This window comes from Myxocyprinus asiaticus, chromosome 31 (genome assembly GCF_019703515.2).
Source record: "Myxocyprinus asiaticus isolate MX2 ecotype Aquarium Trade chromosome 31, UBuf_Myxa_2, whole genome shotgun sequence".
Lineage (NCBI taxonomy): Eukaryota > Metazoa > Chordata > Actinopteri > Cypriniformes > Catostomidae > Myxocyprinus > Myxocyprinus asiaticus.
This window is the reverse complement of record NC_059374.1, coordinates 17503538-17531505: the sequence shown is the minus strand read 5'-3', so window position 1 is coordinate 17531505 and position 27968 is coordinate 17503538. Positions and strand designations below refer to the sequence as shown.

Here is a 27968-nt window from a genome sequence, read left to right as displayed (position 1 = left end):
AAAACAATCATCAAACTTACGTTCAATTTATTGTAATGCAAATGGTAGCACAGATCATTTTTCATTCAAACAGCTTTCAATATTTTACAATTTTAGGCCTTTTAAAACAAACAGACCTGTTTGTCATCAGATGAAAATTCAAGAGTCCTTTTGTCTCTGAGAAAAACATTTTGCTGTATGACAGAAATATAATAATTTTGAGAGAAAAAAAAAAAACTATGAAAGCATACAAAAAGCAGTCATTTGGTTTCCATTACAATCTTTTGTTAAAAACTTTCAAATGAGATGAGAGCATAAGTAAGATGTCATTAATCTACTACAGATTTACACTGATCAGCCACAACATTAAAACTACCTGTCTAATATTGTGTAGGCCCCCCTCGTGCCGCCAAAACAGAGCCAACCCTCATCTCAGAATAGTATTCGGAGATGCTATTCTTCTCATCACAATTGTACAGAGCGGTTATCTGAGATACCATAGACTTTGTCAGTTCGAACCAGCCTGGCCATTCTCTGTTGACCTCTCTCATCAACAAGGCATTTCCATCCGCAACACTGGATGTTTTTTGTTTTTGTGCATGAAAATTCCAGGAGATCAGCAGTTACAGAAATACTCAAACCAGCCCATCTGGCACCAACAATCATGCCACGGTCTAAATCACTGAGATCAAATTGTTTTCCCCATTCTGATGGTTGATTTGAACATTAACTGAAGCTCCTGACCTGTATCTGCATGATTATATGCACTGCAGCCACACGATTGGCTGATTAGATAATCGCATGAATGATTGTTGGTGCCAGACGGGCTGGTTTGAGTATTTCTGTACTGTTGATCTCCTGGGATTTTCACACACAACAGTCTCTAGAAAAAACTTCCAGTGAGCGGCAGTTCTGCGGATGGAAACCTTGTTTTCCTTGTTGATGAGAGAGATCAACAGAGAATGGCCACACTGGTTCAAACTGATTAAGTCTACGGTAACTCAGATAACCGCTCTGTACAATTGTGGCGAGTTGAATAGCATCTCAGAATAGCAGGTTGGCACTGTTTTGGCAGCATGAGAGGAACCTACACAATATTAGGTAGGTGGTTTTAATGTTGTGGCTGATCGGTATATATACTGATCAACATCACTGAGGACAAGCTGAACAGTGTGTGTGACTGTGCAGAAAATCATCAATAACTATGTTAGGAAACATAACTTGACCCTTCAAAAGTTAAATGCCAAGCCACACAAAGCTGCTGTGGTCACAACTACAACCATAAGTCTGGGATATTCAACCCTGCTCCTGGATGGCCACCGTCCTGCAGAGTTCAGCTCAAACAATAAATAAAACACACCAGTACCAGCTAATCAAGGTCATCGGGATTATTGAGATTTATGTTTCTGCAGAACAAAAATGGGCTTTTCCCAATCAGTGGGCGTATTCAAACCACTGAGATTCCCTACTTTCATTGGATAATTTAGAAACACCCATCCTGGTTTGGGAACACCCACTGATTACTACATTGAGATTCCCTATTTTCATTGGATAGTTTAGAAACGACCAACCTGGTTTGAAAACACCCACAAATTGGAAAACACCCATATTTGTTCCACAGAGACTATATTTGGGATTATATGAAAATGACAGGCAGGTGTGTAAATAAACTCTGCAGTTGCCCTCCTGGAGTGGAGTTGAATTAATTTCAGACCATCACCCTTGGAGCAACTTTGAAATATGCTGGATCACACAATCTAGTCAACCTTCTGTTTCCAAGAGGCCACCAACTTTGTTAGGCTCCTCTGTAGGAATTCGTTAACATCCTAGAATGACATATTCAAAGGACCAATAATTCATCTGGTTAACAAGAGTTAAGAGCATTTCAGGTACAGCAGAGTTTGCAACATAGTAAATTTAATCAGAGATCATTGAAAAGACCCACTTGATAACAGCTGTTAAGCAACATTTTAAGAACATGGTAAGATGGTAAGTTACCATGGTAACCATGGATTCCACATACACTCACTATAGACAGTACTCTTAAATAAAAGTGTGGTAACTTGACACAGCCACAGTTAATTAAAATGGCAGAGAGAGTCTGAAACCTACTCAAACTGAGCAAGGGAGATCAAATATGAATTTATTATGATTATACATTAGTAACACTAACTGTAGCAACAATGGTATTTTGGTGGGAGCTATGGTTACCATGGTAAATTTTTGTAAGGTAGCAATCTATATTCAGCATCACAGTGATAAAGATAAATAAAAAAAAACCTCACTGCCTTTTTCCTAATGATATTCCTTTCTATTTCGTTTTCCTACTGAAGTTTAGCTAGTTTACAAAGAGAGAGAGAAAAAAAAAAAGAATTCTGTTGTGATTCAAGCTTTTGATTTCTCATTCTTAAAGATGAGAAAGTTTCAAGAAGAAATTTGGGCATCTGTGTAGAGTTATCAATGCTTCTGAACCGTAGAAAGTCTTTTAGCACTGCACTAAAAATCTGGTTAACTTGCAACTTAACTCTCTTGGCATCTTCACATGATGAACATTCTGAGATCGTACAAATATCCTATGCATTTCTGTACTTTTTTGTCTATATTTAGAAATGAAAACTTATGTTCAACTTGCAGTAATGACATAATGGATTCCAGAACATCAAGAAATCAACCAAGATTTAAGATGTAAAATTAGGAGCAAAAACATATCTAGGTGACAGAAATGATATCTCATCTCTAAAAATCACACCTGATTTGTCCTCTCAATACGCATGATTCTGCATGACCGTATCGGCCTTTTTTCCTTCCCCCGTTTCTGTTGAGCAGCTCGAAGACGCGTCAAAATGTGTTTTTTTGGGAACTTCAGAGTGGTGCATCCAAACTGGCTAACTCCTCCTGTCTCTCCTGGTAATTTTTCCCGTCTTTGGACCCAGCTACGCCAGCCAGGTTTCCAGCAGTATACACTATCATAAAATCTCGACCCGTTCTCGCCACCCAACACATAAATCCTGCGCTTCCATCTTGCCACACCTCCAGCAGCAATGCGCCTTGGCAGACCAGGAAAAACCACTGGGCTAGGGGCACGGTCGCTACCACCAGCCCCTCGGTCTGCTGGAACAGGCACCTCCCGCTCAATTCCTGATCCCCGTCCTTCTCGGAAAAACAACACACGTCCTGTAGCATCTAGTGGTTCGGCCTGGGTGTAGTTGCCATCTAGGAACTTGGCTGCATCACGCAAGTAGCCTCCGACAGCACAAACACCACCACGTACTGCTACTCCTCCAGCCAGGCAGGTGGCACCAGAGTCTAACGCAACACGGCTCCAGGTCTGTGTAACGGTGTGGTATATAAGCACGCCTGCATGCACCACAGCCCTACTCTGCTCCAGTGTGGTACCTCCAAGCAAGTAGAGGCGACCGCGGAGGGCAGCGCAAGCAAAAGAGCGCAATGGCAATGGCAAACGAGGTCCTGATGCCCAGGTGAGTGTGTTAAGGTCAAATCTTTCACATGTGTCTAGAAACGCTGATCGGTTACAGCCACCCAGAGCATATAAGAAACCTCCACAGCCAAGCAGCCCCAACATTGCCCGTGGTTCAGCCATTAATGGCCGTGCAATCCAGCGGTTTCGCACAACATTGTACTCATGCAGTGATGATGACACTTGGCCTGTCCGCAGAATTCCACCCGCCACAAACAAGTGACCTCCAACAGCAATGCAGCCGGGGCAAAGCAACGAGCCCAAGGCTGCCAACTTCTCCCACTTCCCTGTACGTGGGTCAAAGCAATCTACTGTGAAGTTTCTTTCCTGTAAAGACTCATCCTCCCTTGGTTTAAGATCCACACAAACAATTTTCTTCTCAAACATGCCTTCTCGCGGCCTCAGTGGTCCTCCCATGCCCTCAGTACTGGCCTGAGACCCAAGTTCTTGGTTCAGACGGTGACTTTCTTCAGGGTCCAAAAGACCAGGGCGTAAATGACGTAACAAATTAGGCATGTGGATGTAGCGATCAGCAGGCTGGTATTCTGCCCAGCGTCTTGCTGCATTGTAAACTTCTGTCTCCGACTCTACTCCTAATCGATCAGACTCTAACAAGCTGCCAAGAGTGCCTGGGTCCAACAGGAGGAAATCCCGCTGCCGGGACACTCGAGGGAAATGCTGGCCCACAAGTCGCAAAGAAGCCCGAAGGAGAAGCTGATCATGATGTGAACGAGCCAGGGAGTACATACCCAGGCAATTCTCCACAGAGAGGTGTTCAAAAAGGAATCTAACAAACAAGAGAAGACAGGATTATCAGTAAAACGAGCTTCAAAAAACATGTTGGTACATAGGATTGGGTGATATGATGGTATAAAATGTGGGGCTAGAAAATTTGCTATACTGTTTATATTGCGGCAGATTTACGCTGCAGTGGACTGCTTCATTTTATTTACATGTGAGATCAACAAAGAAACATCGAGTAATCTGAAAATACAGAGCGGGTCCCAAACAAGTCAAGACAAGGAAAAACTCATTAAGTGGTATGGTTGGACAAAAGTGGATTTTACTTGTTTATGGTTGCCATGCAACTTTGATCAAAATAAGACTGCATTTAAATACCTAGAGCAAAGGTCCTGCAAGGGCATCACTTGAAGACGATTGGCTGCTACAAATAAATCCTCTGCTGTGTCGAGACTAAGACCGGCTTCCCCTGTATAAACAAAGTGAATAACTGTCTCCATAACAGAGGGCGTCACTTCCTCCAGTCGGATCTCAGTGAGACGAGACTCTACAAGAGGGCTGGTAAACATGGCGCGAAAATATGGACTGACTGCTGCTAAAAGAACTCTGAAAAAAGAAAAACAGAGCACACATGACAGACGGGAACAAAGTACAGTTTGGCATGTTGTGGCGGAATGAAACGACCCTCCTTGGGTTATCATCACCCTGCCTCTTCTGAAGGCCATCCTTCAGCCAGCCTCACAACGGGAGTGGGCAGGATAGAGGAGAGGTGCAATTTAATATGCCTCATTTGGCAGCGGATGAGGCGCACCTGATGGGTATAGAGCCTCATTTACGCTCTCTTTAAAACGCAGAGCATGCCTCTCCTTCAGAGACCGGTCTCTAACTAAAGTGCATGTACGCTGGCGTCCTCGCAGGTTCAGGATCAGAGCCCCATCAGGGGTTAGATGAGTCACGGCCGAGTTGCCCCCTCAAGCGCACAGCCCAGGTAAGATAGGCCACCAGAGAAGCCGCCGCCTATCGCGCCCCAGACTAGGAGGGGAGCACGAGCGACCGCCGGACCCCGGCCCTTATTCCTGGACCAGCCCTTTCGACACTCTCCGTCCTTCACACAGCTCCATTTCACTGCGAGGATGCCAGATTCCACCTTTGTTTTGGACACTTTCCCCATGGACACATTAATTTCCCTCTTTTGGACTTTCTGTTGTTTATTATTTAAAATAAACGCCTCTCCGAGGCCTGACGCAACACGCACTGTGTCTGTCTTTCAGTCACCCCACCACATCTGTATATCATAATATACATTATTAAAATAATCTAACCTATGAAAACAAAAACTCTAATGCATTACATGAAAATCAGACAACTTTCAATGCTGAAAACATAAAACCTACCTGTGACACATGAACTTCTTTCCCTCCACCAAAAGAGTGACATCACACAGCTGCTGAGCATCAAGTAGCTGCTTTAACCCTGAATGAGTTGACAAAGAGGAAAGCAATAGGAGTGAGATTCATGGCTGCATTAAAATCATATTTTGGTGACTTAATTTGACACAAGTAAAACTCATATGACCTCCACTATGCTCTTACAGTTGAAGTCAGAAGTTTACATACCTTAGCCAAATACATTTAAACTCAGTTTTTCACAATTCCTGACATTTAATCGTAGAAAACATTCCCTGTCTTAGGTCAGTTAGGATCACTACTTTATTTTAAGAATGTGAAATGTCAGAATAATAGTAGAGAAAATGATTTATTTCAGCTTTTATTTCTTTCATCACATTCCTAGTGGGTCAGAAGTTTACATACACTTTGTTAGTATTTGGTAGCATTGCCTTTAAATTGTTTAACTTGGGTCAAATGTTTTGGTTAGCCTTCCACAACCTTCTCACAATAAGTTGTTGGTATTTTGTCCCATTCCTGCAGACAGAACTGGTGTAACTGAGTCAGATTTGTAGGCCTCCTTGCACGCACATGCTTTTTCAGTTCTTTTTTCGGATTGAGGTCAGGGCTTTGTGATGGCCACTCCAATACCTTGGCTTTGTTGTCCTTAAGCCATTTTGCCACAACTTTGGAGGTATGCTTGGGGTCACTGTCCATTTGGAAGACTCACCCATTTGTGACCGAGCTTTAACTTCCCGGCTGATGTCTTGAGATGTTGCTTCAATATATCCACATAATTGTCCTTCCTCATGATGCCATCTATTTTGTGAAGTACATCAGTCCCTCCTGCGGCAAAGCACCCCCACAACATGATGCTGCCACTTTCATGCTTCACAGTTGGGATGGTGTTCTTCATCTTGCAAGCCTCACCCTTTTTCCTCCAAACATAACAATGGTCATTATGGCCAAAAAGATCAATTTTTGTTTCATCAGACCAGGGAAATTTCTCCAAAAAGTAAGATCTTTGTCCCCATGTGCACTTGCAGACTGTAGTGGCTGTTTTAGAGCAGTGACTTCTTCCTTGTGGAGCATCCTTTCAGGTTATGTCAATACAGGACTCGTTTTACTGTGGCTATCTTCACAAGGTCCTTTGCTGTTGTTCTGGGATTGATTTGCACTTTTCACATCTCTAGGAAACAGAATGCGTCTCCTTCCTGAGCGGTATGATGGCTGCGTGGTCCCATGGTATTTCTATTTGCATACTATTGTTTGTACAGATGAATGTGAAATTTTCTGGAATTTTCCAAGCTGCTTACAGGCACAGTTAACTTAGTGTATGTAAACTTCTGACCCACAGGAATTGTGATATAGTCAATCAAAAGTGAAACAATCTGTCTGTAAACAATTGTTGGAACAATTACCCGTGTCTTGCACAAAGTATATGTCCTAAACAACTTGCCAAAACTATAGTTTGCTAATATTAAATCTGTGGAGTGGTTAAAAAATGAGTTTTAATGACTTTAACCTAAGTGTAAGCAAACTTCTAATTCAACTGTATATATATGCCACATTTGGTGCATTTCTTTTGAAACATTTAATTATTTTGATGCTTTGGTGACGCATGTTAATGTATGGGATTTATTAACCCATGATGACAAGACAAGATGTGAGAATGCAAGTCGGAATTGAAGTTGCAGAATGTAAATTGAGGTTGGTTATGTAAATAATCTATTGTAAATTTTATATACAGTACTCTTTTCATAATCTAGCCTAATCTATATTGCCACATACTTTGTTAAAACTAAGAAAATATATAAAAATAAAAATTCTCACATAATTTACTCACCCTCATGACATCCCAGATGTGTATGACTTTTTTTCTCTGTAGGTTCATACAATGCATGTGAAAGGGGTCCAAAAATTTGAAGTTCAAAAAAGCACATAAAGGCAGCATAAAAGTAATCAAAAAGGTTTAATCGACGTCTTTTGAAGCGATCCAATAGGTTTTGGGAGAGAATAGACCAAATTGTACCTCAAGCTCGATTACACTTCCTATAACGCCACCTAGTGTGCATGTGTCAAGGACTATAAAGTGTAATCAAACTTGAAATCGTGAACGTGCCTAGAGACTGCAATGACAAAATGTACAGTGATAAAGGAGTTTCATTTTGGTCTGTTCTCACCCAAAACTGATTGGATCACTTAAGAATGCATGGATTAAACCATATGGATTACATTTATGCTGCCTTTATGTGCTTTTTGGAGCTTGCATTGTACGGACCTACAGAGCTGAGATATTCTTCTAAAAATCTTTATTTGTGTTTTGCAGAAGATAGAAAGTCATTCACATTTGGGATGGCATGAGGGTGAGTAAACGATGAGAGAATGTTTATTTTTGGGTGAACTATTGCTTTAAAGCTTAAAAAAGTAAACGCAAAGCTCTCCTTACTAAGCAACAGGATTTAAGATATTGTTCATGTCCGTAGCACAAATGGAATGGGACTAGTAATACACCAAAGTTTAATACTCAAAATCTTTCAAAAAAAGTAATAGTTATGCTTGCCTTAGAACTATCTTGCTTTGGAGTTCACCATTAATGAGGGTTTTGTTCTTTACTTTTGCTTGCTTTCTCAGTAAATGTTAGAGCAAGCACAAGAACACCGTATTGAAGTGTAAGACATGCTGTGTGCAAAAATGGAAGACAGACTGAAACCGGTGCTGTTATTCAAAATCCAAAATAGTAAAAAGGAAACAATAAACGACTTTCTGGAACCCATATGTCAGCTATTCAGACTTTGTCTTTTTTTCTCACCATGAGTCACATATTCCCCCAAAGGAGTTGAGCGATCATCTGGAAAATCCTCTTCCTCCGAGTCGCTATCCGAGAGAGGCTCTCCACCCCCTCTCTCTGCATCCTGCCATGGCTGTGGCCGCCAGGTAACTGTACCACCTCTGACTGTATTCATCTGTGGTGGGGAGTCAACATCAAAAGAAAAGGTTTAGCAGATACTCTTCGAAACATCTTACCATACAATAATTGCAGGGAGAGTTTTAGAACAACAGAGAGTTGCACTGCATATAAAACAGTAATGACAGAGCAGAACTGTGATTTCAACTTGTCTTTGTTAGCTGCCTCATATATTGAAGCTACTACCACTGCTTTACTAATGATCACAAAGACCCTAAAGATATATTGCCTATTTGTTGACAGTGAGCGAATAATGTTTAATCAATTTGGTACACATCACTAATGCGAATATTTTAAAATGTATTCCACTAGCTTTGCCAAATAAGTTGTCCCCCCTCCCCCAAATCAATGTATACGCAACAATCATATGAACACAGTCAGCATAAAACACCCTTGCTCAAGCCACACCGTGTATGTTTTTTCTTAAACATTACCTTGACAGGTGAAGATTTAAATCTGAGAGTGAATTGACCTCAGCACTACAGGTCTAGGTGGTGGATATTTTCTTAATTTTTGTTGTGCCTTTAGTTCGATTTTGTGCATCAAGGCTGTCAGGATGCCACCACAGTACAGATTGCCAGACACCCTTCGGCCCACTCGCAACGCCTTGACCTTCCTGGGTAGTTTCAGCGCAAACTGGTTGGCTCATCACGGTTTGTTGTGCATACTTAGCAGATCAGAATACGAAAACACAAATACACGCCTGATATATCCACATTGTCGACCACGGCTCCATTTACATTATTAACGGGTTATGATCCGGAATGGCATTGAAACTGTAGAATCAGGGAGGAAAATGAATTCATGTTTAAAAGTAATATAAACTATTGCTCATAGCTGTCAGCGTTACTCCACTGGAGGCGAGACAAGCAAGTCTAAGGATTCTGACTTGCCGGAACCACAAATTCAAACTTCCGCTTTGCTCAATGCGCACGAATTATCGGATGTGACGTTGATTTGCTTGCAACATAAAAGCTTCGTTTAATTGTTTTTCATTTTGAAAAGTCTGTCAGTATTTTATGTATTTTACATATTTATTTATTGTTTCTTTTTTATGTATTTGTTCTGTGTATGCTTTTGTGTGTTTTTTTTTTTTAGTTTTTAGTTTTTTAGTTTTTTTACGATTTCCTTAATGTGGAGTTATAAAAAAACAACAACAACAACAACAAAAAAAACCTACATTTCAATACTATAGATGGTTTTTACAGAAAAAAAAAAAAAGAAAAAAAAGGTCCCAGATTTAGCTTTACAAAACAACGGTTGGTATTTCTGTACTACCACAACAAATTAATATGAAATCTTCTGCAAACAGCTGTCAGAGCTGTTGCATATATATGTGACATTGGTGGCTATTTGGTACAGCATAGCCAACCAAATTCCTTATGAAAATGTGCAACAATTTTAATGTAATACTAATAATAACTGAAATAACTATGATATTGTGTGGTAAATTTTGCAATTGTGGGTACCTCCATGAGAATTAAAACACTGACTGAATCCTCTTTGTGATGCCAGCTTTATTTATTTATTTATTTATTTTTATTTTTTTACAATACCTACATTAATATTAATATAAATAGCCTACATCAAACGCTTTTATAAAAACAACAACAATAATAATGCTAATAATAATAATGTAATTTATTAAAGTAGTACATTAACTAAAATATTAATGTTTTTGCTTCTCAAGTCAACCTGTCATCACATATCCAATCCTTTGGACCAGATGAATCCTACCGTTTATTCTAGAATTTATTATTTTGTATTTTATTTTTTTTTTCACCTGGGACATAAAAAAATTAATAAAAATAAAAATAAAATAAATAAATAAAAAAAAACGGAGAGACGAAAAACATTTAATTAATCTTTTTATTTTGTTAACACATTTTTATATACATAAATGCAAATTTTCTAATCAGACATTTTTTGTATTTTATGTTCTGCTTGCTGTTTCAAAGTTATTTCTATGGTGCAGAATAAGATCTTTTTATTTTTTATCTTTTTTATTTATTTATTTGTAATTTTTTTTATAGTCTTTTCATCTTTTTTCCTTTGATTATTGATTTATTTTTGAATATTTTGTAGTACCCCTGAATTTTTCTTTCATTTCTTACTTCCTTCATCTATGTTTTACTGTAATTGATATTTACTCTGTGTATTTGATTCATTATAAAGAATAAATATAGCTGCAAGCAGCGATGATGGGCCCAAGCACAACTGGTCCATTTCCACCCAGTGGCTTTCAGAAAACAATGCAAGGTGGACACATGCATTTGGCATTTAACCTTATTCGAAACAATTTTGAAGCAGTTTGGGTAAATATAAGAAGACTATTTTGAAGTCTGTTGTAAGAGCCACACTTCCTGCTGCCAGGTGGTGGCACTATGACCATGACCCAAAATAGTCAAATCCATGTGATTAGTCCCCAAGACTAAACATACATCTCTGTTTTGATCTAAATCACACATTTCACACAGACGATATAAGACACTTCCTGTTTCCCATTTTTCGCCATTAATTTAATATCTCACCATGGCAACACTGTTCAATATATCAAAAATCTGTTCACAATTTAGCATCTTCAATGTCTTGGTATAATGTTGTCTAAATGTGGTGACAGTCTCATGAATCCCCAAGGAGGAGAATTTAAAAGTTCAGAGACTGCAATATTCAAAAAATCCAAAATGGCTGACTTCCTGTTGGGCGAGCTAATGACTATAATTATGAAAGTTGTCTGGCTTGATGAGAACTATATATGTATCAATTTTGGTGACTGTATGTGAAAATAGGGAGCTACAGAGCCCCCCTTACATGCCCATTCTTGAACTTTTGCCCAGCCCTAATGGCCAACGACTCTGATGTTTGTGCACCCCAAAAGTACCGAAAACCTTGAAAAGAATAATAATAATAATAATAATAATAATAATCCTTAGAAGAACAATAGGGCCTCCGCACTTTCAGTGCTTGGGCCCTTATAAAAAAAAAAAAAAAAAAAAAAAAAAGTAGATGAATCCTACCAGCTTTCATACAGTTAAACTGTCACTGTTTCAGCATGGCGACGTCCTGTGTAAGGGCAGCTACACACTTTTCCTTGCTTTTTCTGCTCACGTCTATCAGACAAAATGTTAGCAGTGAATTTAGACTGTCCTCTCGATCTTGCTCCACTCGGTATCAGGAGCAGTCTCTATGAACATATATGGGAAGGATACAGCCATAAACCTGAGCTGGACATGCAGCATGTATGCAAGAACATGGATGAAGTGGTTGCGGAGGTGGAGAATCGGAAAGGAGATCTGCGGCCAGCTGATGTCAGGAGAATAGTAAGATTCAACATGTTATGACATTCCTTATGACAGTAAAGCTTGCGTTAATGTGAACTGCATATGATAGAGAATTGAGATTATCCAACTGAGAATGTAAATGGTTGCCAATCTGTGTGGTGATATGTCTGTCCTGGTCTCAGTCTGGAACAAACTACAGAAGCTGCAGAGAGAAATATCAGAACTAGAAGAAAGAAAAGATGTGATCAGTGCCAAAGTTCGCACTCTTGAGGTCTCTTTTTTTTGTTGTTGTTGTTGTTTTGTCACAACAACAAAATGGCAATGTTGGTTACACCAAATGATTTGATTTGTTTTTCAAATATTAATATTTTAAAACTAAATTGTTTCACTGCTACTTTTTCTAAAATAATAATAAAGATAATACAAATAAATCATTATTAATAAAAGATTATTCTGCAGTACTAATTTCTTTCTCTCTTTTTTTCAAGAATTTCATCTTTAATTTTTATTTATATATATATATATATATATATATTTTTTTTTTGTGTGTGTGTGTGTGTGTGTGTGTGTGACCGGACGGTTACACCACATGACATTTTTTACTTTAAGCCCCAGAAAAAAGATTAAAATGACATTGAACTCAGTAGGATAATTGAAAACATGTTCAACATAGAAGATGTGTCAAGTAATTGTTTGGTGTGAATTGCATTTTTAATATATATTTTGGTAGCTTAATAGATACGGAAAAAAATAAGCATCCCACCATTGACCCATAACATATATTTACACATTGATGGATAATACTAGAGTCAAGATCACATGTGAATAGCTGACATTGTAACACTGACAACATCGTCCTGCAATGTGACAAGTTGATTAACAAATAGGGGCAGTGGTGGCTTGGTGGTTAAGGCTCTGCGTTACTGACTAGATGGTCAGGGGTTCAAGCCCCAGCACCGCCAAGATGCCACCATTGGGCCCTTGACCCTATCTGCTCCAGGGGTGCTGTATCATGACTGACCCTGCACTCTTTTTATTTGGCTCAACAACCATAACATATGAAAATAAATAGCTTCTACTCAGAAACGTACATAATTATAACATTTTTAGCTTTACTTAATTTGCATGAATGTGTACAACACAAAATATTAATTATAAGGTGAACTTAGAGTGATGCATAAAGTAAAAGAACATATGTGAATTCCATAAACTTATTTGGCGTAAAAATCCTAAGATTTTAACTACCACTAACTCAAAAGATCAAGTACAGAGCTGAGGTTATGGGGAATACCCATAAGCCCATGCGCTTTAGTAATTTAAGCACGTTTTTTTTTTTTTTTTTTTTTTTGGTCAGAACTTATTGGGGCATTTAATTAGTTGTTATTATTAATTCATAGGGATTCTATACCTTTTTAGTATTATTGGTGATGTTTTACTGTAATTAGTTGTTTAATGTAGTCACTATTAGAGAGATTAGTGTTTCAATTCATGTAATTTTTCCTTGCGCAAATGAATGTGCATAACTGATGTGCAGCTTTATCTGCACTTCTTTGGGGAATCAATAGTTTAATGACTGACCTCATCGTTATTTTCTTTTAAGCCAATTAAATTAGGTAGGAACAATAATATTAAAGTTAATTTGAAACAGCTTGCCATTATTTGTTAACTCGGTTATTTGTATGACATACCTTTTTAAGTAAATAAAAGTTGAATGAACTGATACATTTGTGTATATCTAACAACGGTTTTCTAGTTATGCTGACATAAAATGTCCATAAAATGCTTGTGAACAGTTCAGTTGAATGCTAAATGTTTTTTAATTTTTTTTTTTTTACTTTTTTAACTTAATGCTGATGATTCGAGTGTATGAATCAAGTTGTTTTGTGAAATAATGAAAAATAACCACCAATCTTACAACAAAGCTTAAATAAAAGCTTGCATTTTACCTGTCAATCAGACATGCTTGGAAGTTGTATTCATTACTATAGCAGCAATAATAGACTGTTGGCGCGATTTCTCAGAATCATAATTGGCCGGTAGAAAATAAAATAAACAAAACTTTTGCACTCTTTTTGAAATGAAATGTTCTCATGGCATACAGAATAACATTAAGAATAATTCTAAATTTAGAAACTCAATTTTCTGTTTTAAACAACCTGATGGTAGTGTTGTAAGAAACAACCCTACTCACAAATGCACTGTTTGAACCAAGCAAAAGTTAAATTAAGCCCTAATGATAGTGAATTCTTGCAACATGGAGTGATATTTGCAACAAATAAATAAATCCTTCCTTTTGTACTGAGATTTTAATCACCAGTGAAGACCACAAGAGCCAGAGAAAGAGAACAAAGTGGGAAGATTTCCCACTATTTAGTGAAGAAAAGTTAGTTTAGGTGTAGTTGAGAAATTTAATATTTACATTTAGGTAGTCTATCCATGGAAGTATTGTTTGATTCATCTTTATTAAATAAAGATGTAACTCATTACAATAAGGTTGTGTGTATACATTAACACTACACAATTAACATGAAAAACACAATATTTTTACACCAACAACACAAACCCCCTGAATGTCTTTGTGTAATTCGCACACTGTCAGTAACTGCCCTGTGGACATTTTCATTCATGGATTAAATTAATCCTGGTTTACTGTGCATAGTGAATTTCTACAATGGCACTGGTAACTGAAAACTACCGTGTTTAAATGATGCTGCATCCAGGCTATCAATGTTGAGATAATCTACTTTAAAAATGCCAAAAATGCTGTTAATGTCAGCATTAGAAGAATAGTAAGGCTAAGCACCCAAATGCAGAGTGAAAATAAACAGGGAATTATAAAAAATAAATAAATAAATAAAACACACCCAAAAGGGGGAAATACAAATAAACTACCCTGAAGGGGAAACTGGGTAATCGAGGCAGAGGCAGAGGCAGAGGCAGAGGCAGAGGCAGAGGCAGGCCGGCCGCACAAGACAAACTGGCACTGGACAGCACCCACGAAGAGGCTAAAATAGGGAGAGAAATCAAACGGGTTAACAGGGGACGGGTGAGGCAAATTAACTAATAAATATCAAACAAGGAGGCGGGGTATGACGTAAGACAGAGAGACAAGTGACAATGCAGAAACAAAACAAAGCCACTTGCTCTCACAAGACGACAAAACACCCGAATGGCAAGAGTGCACATCACCAAGCTAATAAGGCAATATACACCCATGCCAACTGACAAACAAGACGAGGGAATGTGTAGCAACACCAAAGACCTGAGCGTACATCGCGAGGCAAACGCCACGCGATGCATGCAACAGGCGACAAAAACAAGACAGGACACCTGTGCGAGAGTTCGGCCACACACAAACCCAAAACCTCAGACCGAAGTGACAGAACCTCAGCACAACGTGAAGACAGCTCGCGACCTGGGCGAGCAGCACAAAGCGAGCCCAACACGTGTCCGCGGTCACGAGAGACAAACATAGATTATTGACACAGTACATGCCACCAAGATGACAAGCACAATGCACTCACGCCAATACAAGACAAGACATGGAACATGAGTGTCCGGATCCCGACACCAAAACCGAAAACGAACCAGACAGAAGGGTCAGGATCCAGACACCATGCTCCGGACATGAAACAACACCGACCGAAGAGCGCACGGCATGGAAATAAACCGAAACCGTGCGCTCACACCAAGAGGGACAAGGGACGATGATGTCATGGCCTGTCAGACAAAAACACAGACTGACAGAGTGACAGGACCTGACAGTTGATTGAGTTTAACTTGTATTGAACCCAGAATATTACTTTAATAGTCACATAATCTTAATATGATTTCTAGTAAATAATTCAGCAATATTACCTTAAAAATTGTAATCCTTTACTCCTAACTGGACATTTAAAACCAAAACAAGACAATATTAGATAACAGTAAATCAAAACATGCATGATCAGGAGATGGATGTTGCTGCTTTTTAAATAACAGTTCGTTTACATGCATTAATGTACAAAAAGTGTACACTGCAATGCATTAGCTTATTATAGACTCTTAATGCTTTAATTGTTGAAAAATCAGGAAAACAAAGATGTGCTTATTTTACATAGGAATGTAATATGTTTTTTCTCTCTTCTCGAAGCCCATAGAAGATGAGAGCCAGGCAAAGGTGGTAGATTTAGTTGGACAGAAACAAGGTAAATTAAATCTAATAAAGCCATAAACCATTTTAGGCAATATCACCAGTCCCTCTCCTTTAATTGGGTTGGTCAAAACTCCAATTTGAAGCTTGGTTAGAATCAGCAATCACAACTCGGTCTGTACCTTAGAAATCCTTATTTAATAAAGTTTACAGCAAATTTGTTCAATAAATGGTTAACTTATTTTATAACCTGATGAAAACGAATTGCATATTTGCTATCGCAATGATATGTTGCCAGAGATTTATTGTATTATGATGTTATGTGTCCACCATAGAATTTGATTTCAAACCTAAAGGCCATCTGGAAATTGAAGAGGGTCTTGACATCACAAGACAAAGGTTAGATTTTTTTGTCTTTTGTTTTCATTTCACTCTTTCTTTCATTTGAAGATTTTTGAAGATTTTTGTCTCTTCCTTCTTAGATGGCTTACCCATGTGGGCACTGATCATATTACTTGAGTGGGGCAGGGGCCAGACTTCAGTTGGCCTTGCAAAATTTTGCAATGGATCTTCTTCAGAGAAGGGTTAGTATGTTTTTCTATTCATCTTTCTGCTTAAAGCAAATCACTGTAACTGTTTCTTCTTGAAGTTTGGGTGCACTAATGCTTTATTCTGAATTTGTATAATTCTACAGGGATTTATTCACATGGTTGTCCCTAGTATATTAAAAGGAGTGGTTTTTGTGAGTACCATTTAATACTGCTTAACATTTTGATAATGTCATGTTACTTGTACTTTGTTATGTTAGTTCCAATATGTATATACAGTTGAAGTCAGAAGTTTACATACACCTTAGCCAAATACAGTTAAACTCAGTTTTTCACAATTCATGACATTTAATCATTGAAAACATTCCCTGTCTTAGGTCAGTTAGGATCACTACTTTATTTTAAGAATGTGAAATGTCAGAATAATAGAAGAGAGAATGATTTATTTCAGCTTTTATTTCTTTCATCACATTCCCAGTGGGTCAGAAGTTTACATACACTTTGTTAGTATTTGGTAGCATCGCCTTTAAATTGTTTAACTTGGGTCAAACTTTTTGGTTAGCCTTCCACAAGCTTCTCACAATAAGTTGCTGGAATTTTGGCCCGTTCCTCCAGACAGAACTGGTGTAACTGAGTCAGGTTTGTAGGCATCCTTGCTCACACACGCTTTTTCAGTTCTGCCCACAAATTTTCTATCGGATTGAGGTCAGGGCTTTGTGATGGCCACTCCAATACCTTGACTTTGTGGTCCTTAAGCCATTTCGCCACAACTTTGGAGGTATGCTTAGGGTCATTGTGCATTTGGAAGACCCATTTGCGACCGAGCTTTAACTTCCCAGCTGATGTCTTGAGATGTTGTTTCAATATATCCACATAATTGTCCTTGCTCATGATGCCATCTATTTTGTGAAGTGCACCAGTCCCTCCTGCAGCAAAGCACACCCACAACATGATGCTGCCACTTTCATGCTTCACAGTGGGGATGGTGTTCTTCGGCTTGCAAGCCTCACCCTTTTTCCTCCAAACATAACGATGGTCATTATGGCCAAACAGTTCAATTTTTGCTTCATTAGACCAGAGGACATTTCTCCAAAAAGTAAGATCTTTGTCCCCATGTGCACTTGCAAACTGTAGTCTGGCTTTTTTATGGTGGTTTTGGAGCAGTGGCTTCTTCCTTGCTGAGCAGCCTTTCAGGTTATGTTGATATAGGATTCGTTTTACTGTGGATATAGATACTTGTCTACCTGTTTCCTCCAGCATCTTCACAAGATCCTTTTCTGTTGTTCTGGGATTAATTTGCCCTTTTGGCACCAAACTACATTCATCTCTAGGAGACAGACTGCATCTCCTTCCTGAGTGGTATGATGGCTGCGTGGTCCCATGTTGTTTATACTTGCGTACTATTGTTAGTACAGATGAACGTGGTACCTTCATGCATTTGGAAATTGCTCCCAAAGATGAACCAGACTTGTGGAGGTCCATAATTTATTTTTTTCTGAGGTCTTGGCTGATTTCTTTAGATTTTCTCATGATGTCAAGCAATGAGGCACTGAGTTTGAAGGTAGGCCTTAAAATACATCCACAGGTACACCTCCAATTCAGTACACCTCCTATCAGAAGCTAATTGGCAAACTGTCATATGGCTTGACATCATTTTCTGGAATTTTCCAAGCTGCTTAAAGACACAGTTAACATAGTGTATATAAACTTCTGACCCACTGGAATTGTGATTTAGTCAATTAAAAGTGAAATAATTACTTGTGTCATGCACAAAGTAGATGTCCTAAATGACTTGCCAAAACTATAGTTTGCTAATATTAAATCTGTGGAGTGGTTAAAAAAATGAGTTTTAATGACTTTAATGAATACACCAAAGTGTATTTAAACTTCTGACTTCAATTGTATATTTATTTAAAAATATTTCCATTGCACTTCTTTACCAAGATCTACAGACAGTGGATATTATGTCTTTAATTGCATCTCTCTATTGCTAGTGGACATTATGTCTTTACTTGCATCTCTCTATTGCTAATTTTTTAGAAGTCATTTAGAAGCAAATTTAGATTTGGAATGGCTTTCTTCTTTTTAACATTAAACTTTTAAAACTGGGCATCATTTAATCAAGTTATTTATTTTCCTTAAACCAATATCACTGCTCTATCCAAATGTGGTTTTAGTTGTATAATCTAAAATAATTTATCTTGTATGGTGCTGATACAGCTGTTTATTAAGATTCTTAAAGGAATAGTTCACCCAAAAATAAAAATTCTGTCATCATTTACTCACTCTCAAGCCACTGCAATCCTGTAAAAGGAGATTTTAGGCATAATGTTAGAGACTGAGAGCCTCAGTCACCATTCACTTCGGTTGTATGGAGAAAAAATAAAATAACATGCAATAAAAGTGAAAGTTGACTGAGACTGTCATCTCGTAACATTTTGCCTAGTATCCCCTATTGTGTTTTACAGAACAAAAGGTCATATGGATTTGGAATGAGAGAGAGTAATTCACAGAATGTTCATTTTTGGATGAACTATCCCTTTCATGAAAAGATGTCTTCTAAAAATCTTTAAAAACTAGCTTATTTAATGACTGTATAAGCTGTATAACAACCAAATAACAGAAATTGTGTAGTACCCTTTGAAGAATCTCTATGATATGGTGATATTTTTTGCATCTGTTATTCAGGAGGGTTGTGGGATGCAGCCTCATGCTCACAAATCACAGGTGTATTCTCTGGACCCTGCCCACTTTCCTGACCTTAATCTTGCTGGTAAAGGAGAAGTGGGAGTAGCAGATGAGAAACGACATGAACTTATTATCCTATGTTAATTAAAAAAGGGTATATACACTCACTGAGCACTTTATTAGGAATATTATGGCACTAATAAAGTGCCAGACGTGGTCTTCTGCTGTTGTAGCCCATCCACCTCAAGGTTCGACATGTTGTTCATTCTGAGATGCTATTCTGCTCACTATAGTTGTACAGAGTGGTCATCTGAGTTACCGTAGCCTTTCTGTCAGCTCGAACCAGTCTGGCCATTCTCCTTTGACCTCTCTCATCAACAAGATGTTTCCGTCCACAGAACTGCCGCTCACTGGATGTTTTTGTTTTGGCACCATTCTGAGTAAATTCTAGAGAAAATTTGTGTGTGAAAATCCCAGGAGATCAACAGTTACAGAAATACTCAAACCAGCCCGTCTGACACCAACAATCATGCCACGGTCGAAATCACTGAGATCACATTTTTCCCCATTCTGATGGTTGATGTGAACATTAAGTTAAGTGCCTGACCCGTATCTGCTTGATTTTATGCATTGCACTGCTGCCACATGATTGGCTGATTAGATAATCACATGAATAAGTAGGTATACAGGTGTTCCTTAAAGTGTTAGTGAGTGTAATACTGCCATAATAAGCTTTGTATTTATTAAAAAGATTATTTTATTGATTTTACAGTGAGTAATAGTTGTAAATTCTAAGGCTTATTATACATTATATAGCATATTTCTTAGTGTTGTAGAGTTGACCAGTAAACTATAGAAAACTATTTTATATAGTACATAAACTATAATAAAGGGATACAGTAGATCCCATCCTGTTTTAATGATAAGCATTGTTATGTCCATGTTGAATGTGAGCCCCTGCCTGTTTAAGTAAGAGTCTGTGATACATGTTTTATTTTGAGATTGTTTGTGTTTGTTTTGGTATGGGGATATGGTATTAATTTTATCTGTTCAGGTCTTGAAGAAGGTCTTAAAAAGTCTTACATTTGATTTTGAAAACTCTGCAGCAACCCTGTCTAACAACTAAGCCACCCAGTTGACACATCTCAGCCATGGCAAAGAGAAATGCCGAGTTTAGAGTCAGCACACAAGTGTATTCATGTGTATATATAATGTATTCATGAAAACCTTCCAATATACAGATAATATGGAAAATGTAAAATTAACATTTTGCTAAATGTTTTTGCCCTCCAGGTCATAGATCATGCTGTACATTTTGAAGGACATACCTGTCAGGCATGAAAGTCCCTAAATGAATGTTGGTTGTTTTTACTGATTGGCTGATATATAAATGTATTGTTTGAATGACTGATACATTCATAAAATGTTAATCAATGTAAGAAACTTTTGTTTTAATTTAACAGTCTGATATCACATGTTATCGAGCAGAAACAGATACTGGCAGAGAGCTCTTGTGGCTTTACAGAGTTCACCATTTTAATAACGTAATCAGAAAACACAGGTGGCAGTATCAGTGTAATATGACCTAATGTGATTATCAAACTTCAAAAGAATACGATTTAACTGAATAAATGCATGTGCTGAGTCCTTCAGAGCGAAAACGCGGTACTGTTTTATTTTCTCCAAGCACGCGGGGCTTGTGAGTGTTTCCTGCTGTTGCAGAGCAGTTCACAATCATTAAGCTATATCGGAAATTTGTGACAAGCTATCACTAAAGATGAACTGTTGATGATATAGTATTGATGAAATATGACAATGTTTAATTTTAACAGATTATATTGTAATACGTTGTAGATTATTGTAGGAGTGCACATTTTATATCCCTTTTTTGTTTGAATGAGCACCTAGCAGTGAAGTACAAACATTTCAAAATAAGAGTGCCCAGTGTATTTCAAAGTTAAAGTGCCCCCCAAACATAACGTGCATCTGGAATTTAATTCAGTTTGGACTCTTGTATCATCTGTCTGGCCCTCCCCATCACAAGAAGGATGAACATTTAATATAGGCTACCAATTTAAAAAAAAACAATTGGCAGATTAACTATCTTTCTTTCAACACATTATCGAATCAGCACAATCCAATATCAGTCGACTTCTAATTAGTATTTATATAATGGTACATAAACCAATTTTAATGTGATATAAATGTGGAAAACATGTCTTGAGTATTTTCAACTTGCATATATCCTACCCTGTTTTACTAATAAGCATTGTTAAGGCCATGTTGAATGTGTGCCCCTGCCTGTTTAAAGCTACACTATGTAACTTTTTTTGTTAACAAAATGTTATTAATGAGAGAGTGCAACAAAAATCCATCTTCCAAACTATGTATTTACTTTACCCAAATACACTTTGATATACCTATAATAATGATATTATATTATATATCTTATAATATTTTAGAGCTGTCAGGACGGATTTCGCGGGAAATTGCATACATATGTCATTCGTGTCAAGTCATATCCATACACAGAGAAAATAAGATCCGGCTACTGTAGCGTGCGTGTAGGAGTAGCTGAAGCTTAAAGTTTGTTGTCACAAAGAATGAGAAAAATTGACCATGGATCATTCAAAACAGCAAACCTCTGGGGAATCACTTTGTAAAAACAAAGAAACCCCCATCAGAGCAGTCTACAAGCAAAAAGGGAAAGTGTCAGAGTTCGTAATAAAACCAGAATCAACATCGGCTTGGCTTTTCAGAGATGGCGACAACTCCGAGATCTGAAAGGATTTAAAAGCTTTTTTCTTACTCAACAGGTAAGATATTTTATTGATATGGTTCATGTATAGTTGTGTAATCACACACACACACACACAGGTCTGTGTGTGTGATGTTGTGAAATACAATAATTATACTGTAATCGGTGCAGAACTTTTCACTTGTGTATTTTTCTTTATAACGGCAATAATTTATATAAATTAATCCTTTAGTCCTAGGCTTGCCAAGGACATGTGAGTCTTGAAATGATGTTGACCACTGGTTGGTAACAATGACAATCTATGAATTAGTTACTACCGTGGTCTAGTTGGCCAGAATATCCTGCAGTTATAAAAATATTACAACGTTTGACCTTATCAGACTAGCATTCATTATGTCTAATGTTAACGAACGTTGCCTAACTTTTGTAACGTAATTTATATCAAAACATCAATGTTTCCAATAAGTCAAAACAACAGCATAAGATATGGCACTTATCTGCTCAGATGATGTTTTCAGATATCCGTCTTTTCCTTTCTTTCGTTATTTATTTTTCCATTCACTCTAATAAGATGTCCTGTATTCATGTGTACACAGGTGCTTCGAACCACATTCATCTGCACCTGCCATGAGAAAAGGTGATGTCAGACACTATTGAATGGACTCCTGAGATTGAAAATGGGCTACAAAATATCAAAAGGATGTCATCTTCCCCATTCTTAGGCTTGACAGATTATTGCAGGGTGTTTAATTTTCTTTGTTTTTGAGAAGAATTGGGTCTAATAATACAGACATATGGGGATACATGGGGATAAACATCATCCTGTAAGTTATTATTCCAAGTGATCCAGTGGCTAGGAGTCTGATTCTTTGCTTGAGAGCTGAAGAAACATTTTTCTTTCCTGTGCTGATATTGTGTCTATGTCCACTTGTTGTTTAATCCTATTAACACAAGTTCTACTCATCCTAATATCAATCCAAACCTATAGGACATCATTTCTTCTTTTAAATGCAAAAGTTACATTTTTAAAAAGCCTTACAGGGTTTACTAACAGTACTGTACTGTAAGTGAATAGTGACTTCGGTCTATCAAGCTAAAAAAAGGAGAAAAACACCATAAAACCACAATAAAAGTTATTGATTTGAATCATGCACTATATTCCAAGTTTTCTGAAGTGATACTATCTCTTTAGACAATAACCGGGGAGAAAGTATAATCCTCTGAAACCAAAATATATCATAAAAAAAGCCCTTAAATGGGGGCCTGGGTAGCTCAGCAAGTTTAAATGCTGACTACTACCCCTGGAGTTACGAGCTCAAATCCAGGGCATGCTGAGTGACTCCAGCCAGGTCTCCTAAGCAACCAAATTGGCCCGGTTGCTAGGGAGGGTAGAGTCACATGGGGTAACTTCCACGTAGCCACCATAATGTGGTTCTCACTCTCAGTGGTGCACATGGTGAATTGTGCATGGATGCCATGGAGAATAGCATGAAGCCTCCATGCACACTATGTCTCCACAGTAACGCACTCAACAAGCCACATGATAAGATGTGCAGATTGATGGTCCACCATCTCAGGAGGTGCTCTGAGTTTTGTTTTCTTTATTTCCACAGAGCAGTTTGTGTTTTACATGCATTATGAATGCAACTTTGCAGGTTCACTCTGTTTTGACATTATAATTCCAGATATGTGTTGCTGGATATGTTACTGTACAAAGCTAAGGCATGCAGTGATATTGGAACTTTAGGTGAATTGCCATGTGCAGTAATAATAATTCAGTAAAGCCTCAGAAATGGTGCTTGAACAAAAAGTTTATCTTCTGTTCTTGTCTACTGTTTAGCCTCTTTTTGTAGGTGGCAAATTTACCGTTGAGACTGATTTAATGGTTCCAGCAACGGAAAAACTAAAAACATGTTAGAAAAAATCACTCTGTCATTAAGGCGGGCTCTTGTGTTCTCCTCAAGTGACCAAAGAGCTTCTTCCTTTTACTGAAGAACTGAGAAGATGTCAAACTGATCTGAACATTTTCATTCAGCTGCATATCATCACAAACGCTGATTATAATGCAAATGATTCTGTCACCAAGCACTTTTTTTTCTGCATTTTTCCCTACAAAAATTACTAATGAAATTAGAAAGTGGATGCACAACAGTATGTTTTTATGGAACGTAATTTCTTTCCTCACTGAAAGCTGCATATGGACATACGCATTACATGGAAAGCCTCGAGGGGATATATATACACTGCCTGGCCAAAAAAAAAAAGTCAAGTTTGGATCTAAATAAGCAGATACTTAAGAGCCTATGACTGGATAATTATTGCAGTGATTACTATGTTTCAACTGGCAACAATTCTTTTAACCCTAACTGATGCAGTGTGTAGCTACTCATTTCTGAAACAACCATGTCGGAAGACGTATCCCGTGGTCGTGGAAACGATGTCACTGTGTTTCAGAAGGGGCAAATTAGTGGCCTACATCAAGCAAAGAAAACAACTAAGGACATTGATGAAATCACTGGAATTGAGTTAAAAACTGCCAAATGCATTATTAAAACCTGGAAGTTTAGTGGTGAACCATCAGCTTCGCGGGAGAAATGAGGTCGGAAAAAAATCTTGAATGATCGTGATCGGAGATCACTAAAACTCTTGGTCACATCGTAACAAATCGACAGTAGAACTTATGACTATGTTTAATACTGAAAGAAAGTGCACTGTGCTGCACAGATGAAGAATAGAAGTCCCATTCAACTCCCATTTTCTCAGCTGCAGTCAAAACATGCTGAACCACTTGCCCGTCAGGGTGCTGTGGCTCAGCTGGTTAAAGCACCTGCCATGTAAAAAGGAGATTTTAGGTTCAATTCCCAGCAGTGCATGTCTGAGAGATCTCCTCCTTTTCCATGCAGGGCAACTGGTCCTGACAGCACAGGACACTTTTCAACCAGGGTTAAATTCTACAGAGACTCATGGTGCACTCTATCCTTTGCCACAGTGTGTGTAGTCCCACAGTGTTGGAGACACAAAAAGAGCTCTGTGGCAAAATGGATAGTACTTTGGAATCCTATGTTGCAAAATGAAGCCATTCAAAAATTGTGGCTTCAAGTCAAGCCATAGTCTGAGTTTTTGTCATTTAGCTAAGCACAATTGGCCAACAAACACCAAGGCTTTCTGACCACCGAAAATCAGTTCCCAACAAAACTCTTTTATGCCCTCAATGGCCTGTTCCAAGATCCTATGGCCTCTCTTCTGGATGTTTTGCTCCTCTGAGAACAAATGGTCCTGACAGCACAGGATACTTCTGAACCTGGGATAAATTCTACAGAGACTCAATGAGCTCTTTATACTTTGCCACAGTGTGTGCAAGCTCACAGTGTTGGAGACATAAACAGAGCCCAGTTTTGGCTCTGTAGTGCAATGGATAGTGCTTTGGACTTCTAGTTTGCCAAATGATACCTTCCTGTCTTGTAAACAGGAGATCCAGGGTTCAATTCCATACAGTGCTTGACTGAGAGTGATTGCTCTTTCTGTTCTCCCTTGAGTACAACTGGTCCTGACAGCACAGGATACTTTTGAACCTGGGTTAATAACTACAGAGACTCAAGGAGCACTCTATTCTTTGCCACAGTGTGTGTAAGCCCACAGTGTGGGAGCCATAAAAGGGTTCTGTGGTGAAATGGATAGTACTTTGGAATTCTATATTGCAAAATGAAGCCATTCAATAGTTGTGGCTTCAAGTCCCACCATGGTTTGAGACTTTGTCATTTTGCTAAGCACACTTGGCCAACAAACACCAAGGCTTTCTGCCAGCCAAACTCATTTCCCAAGAAAACTCTTTTATGATCTCATTGGCCTCTTCTATGATCCTATGGCCTCGCTTCTGGATGTTTTTCTCTTCTGAGTTGCACTTCCATTACAGTTAAGTGTAGATGCTGCAGCTTAGTTGGTTAAAGTGCCTGTCTGGTAAATATGAGATCCTGTGTTCAGTTCCCAGCAGTACCTGTCTGAGAGTGACTGCTCTCACTGTCCTCACTTGAGGACAACTGGTCCTGATGGCACAGGGTACTTTTGAACATGGGTTAATTTCTACAGAGACTCAAGGAGTACTCTATCCTTTGCCACAGTGTGTGTAAGCTCACAGTGTTGGAGACATAAACAGAGCCCAGTTTTGGCTCTGTGGTTCAATGGATAGTGCTTTGGACTTCTAGTTAACAAAATGACACTGTTCAAAAGTTGTGGCTTCAAGTCCCAACAGAGTCTGATATTTTGTCATTTTGCTAAGCACACTTGGCCAACAAACACCAAGGCTTTATCACCACCGAAAATTAGTTCCCAAGAAAACTCTTTTATGTCCTCAATGGCCTGTTCCATGATCCTATGGCCTCTCTTCTAGATGTTTTGCTCCTCTGAGTCGCACTTCCATGAAGGCAAAACATAGGTGCTTTGGTTTAGTTGGTTAAAGCACCTGTCTAGAAAACAGGAGATCCTGGGCTCAAATCCCAGTGGTGCTTCTGAAGTGTAATGTGAACCTCAACAGTATGTACATTATAAAATGTGTGCTTTTCCAAGAACGGGCAATGTGCTGCACTGATGAAGAGTAGCAATCCCTTTCAACTCACAAACCTTTTCTCAGCTGCAGTCAAAGTGCACATGCTGACACCTTTCCCTGTCAGGGTGCTGTGTCTTAGCTGGTTAAAGCGCCTGATTTGTGAACAGGAGATCCTGGGTTCTCAGCAGTGACTGCTTTCCCTGTTCTCTCTTGAGGACAACTGGTCCTGACAACACAGGATACTTTTGAACCTGGTTTAATTTCTACAGAGATTTAAGGAGCCCTCTATCCTTTGACACAGCATGTGCAAGCTCATAGTGTTAGAGACATAAACAGAGCCCAGTTTGGAACCTGGGTTAAATTCTACAGTGACTCAAGGAGCACTCTATCCATTGCCACAGTGTGTGTGTAAGCCCACAGTGTGGAAGACATAAAAAGAGCTTTGTGGTTCAATGGATAGTGCTTTGGCCCTTCTAATTTGCAAAATGACACCATTCAAATGTTGTGGCTTTAAGTCCCAACAAAGTCTGATATTTTGTCATTTTGCTAGTGTCCTTTGTCACACGGGTGAGTGTAGGTGCTGTGGCTTAGTTGGTTAAAGTGCCTGTCTAGTAAGCAGGAGATCCTGGGCTTAAATCCCAGTGGTGCCTTTGCAGTGTGATGTGAACCTCAACTAGGTATACATTACTGAATTTGTGCTTTTCCAAAAACACCTGTCTTGTAAACAGGAGATCCCGTGTTCAATTCCCTGCAGAGCTTAACTGAGAATGTCTGCTTTCTCTGTTCTCCCTTGAGCACAACTGGTCTACAGAGACTCAAGGAGCACTCCATACTTTGCCACAGTGTGGGAGACACAAAAAGAGCTCTATGGTGAAATGGATATTACTTTGGAATTCTATATTGCAAAATGAAGCCTTGAGGACAACTGGTCCTGACAGCACAGGATAATTTTGAACCCGGGTTAAATTCTACAGCAACTCAAGGAGCACTCTATCCTTTGCCACAGTGTGTGTAAGCCCACAGTGTGGGAGACATAAAAAGAGCTCTGTGGTGAAATGGATATTACTTTGGAATTCTATATTGCAAAATGAAACCATTCAAAAATTGTGGCTTCAAGTCTCACCATAGTGTGATATTTTGCCATTTTGCTAAGCACACTTGGCAAAAAAAACACCAAGGCTTTCTGACCACCAAAAATCAGTTCCCAAGAAAACTCTTTTATGCCCTCAATGACCTGTTCCACGATCCTATGGACTCTCTTCTGGATGTTTTGCTCCTCTGAGTCACACTTCCATGATGGCTAAATGTAGGTTTGATGTGAGCCTCAACAATGCATACATTATGAAGTGTGTGCTTTTCTGAGAATGGTCAATGTGCTGCACTGATGAAGAGTAGCAGTCCCATTCAACACACAGACCTTTTCTCAGATGCAGTCAAAGGGTAAATGCAGACAATTTTACCTGTATG

At 38.6% G+C, this 27968-nt stretch overlaps 2 protein-coding genes across 3 annotated transcripts; one reads left to right on the top strand and one right to left on the bottom strand.

The window, feature by feature from the left end:
• Positions 1 to 9: 9 nt before the first annotated feature.
• LOC127422452 (kelch-like protein 20) lies at positions 10 to 9454 on the bottom strand. 2 transcript variants are annotated; one of them, XM_051665974.1, is made up of 5 exons: positions 8986 to 9454; positions 8396 to 8549; positions 5593 to 5671; positions 4577 to 4804; positions 12 to 4244 (listed from the first exon to the last, which is right to left on the bottom strand). In XM_051665974.1, the coding sequence occupies exons 2-5, from the start codon at positions 8547 to 8549 to the stop codon at positions 2723 to 2725; spliced, it is 1983 nt and encodes a 660-aa protein (XP_051521934.1). In that variant the 5' UTR covers positions 8986 to 9454; the 3' UTR covers positions 12 to 2722. The 2 variants fall into 2 exon arrangements, with proteins under 2 accessions (XP_051521935.1, XP_051521934.1); XM_051665975.1 differs by lacking the exon at positions 4577 to 4804 and having other exon boundaries at positions 10 to 4244.
• Positions 9455 to 11673: 2219 nt separating this feature from the next.
• LOC127422118 (serine--tRNA ligase, mitochondrial-like) lies at positions 11674 to 16684 on the top strand. Its single transcript, XM_051665476.1, has 4 exons — positions 11674 to 11871; positions 16300 to 16363; positions 16447 to 16548; positions 16659 to 16684. The coding sequence occupies exons 1-4, from the start codon at positions 11674 to 11676 to the stop codon at positions 16682 to 16684; spliced, it is 390 nt and encodes a 129-aa protein (XP_051521436.1).
• The last annotated feature ends 11284 nt before the right edge of the window (positions 16685 to 27968 follow it).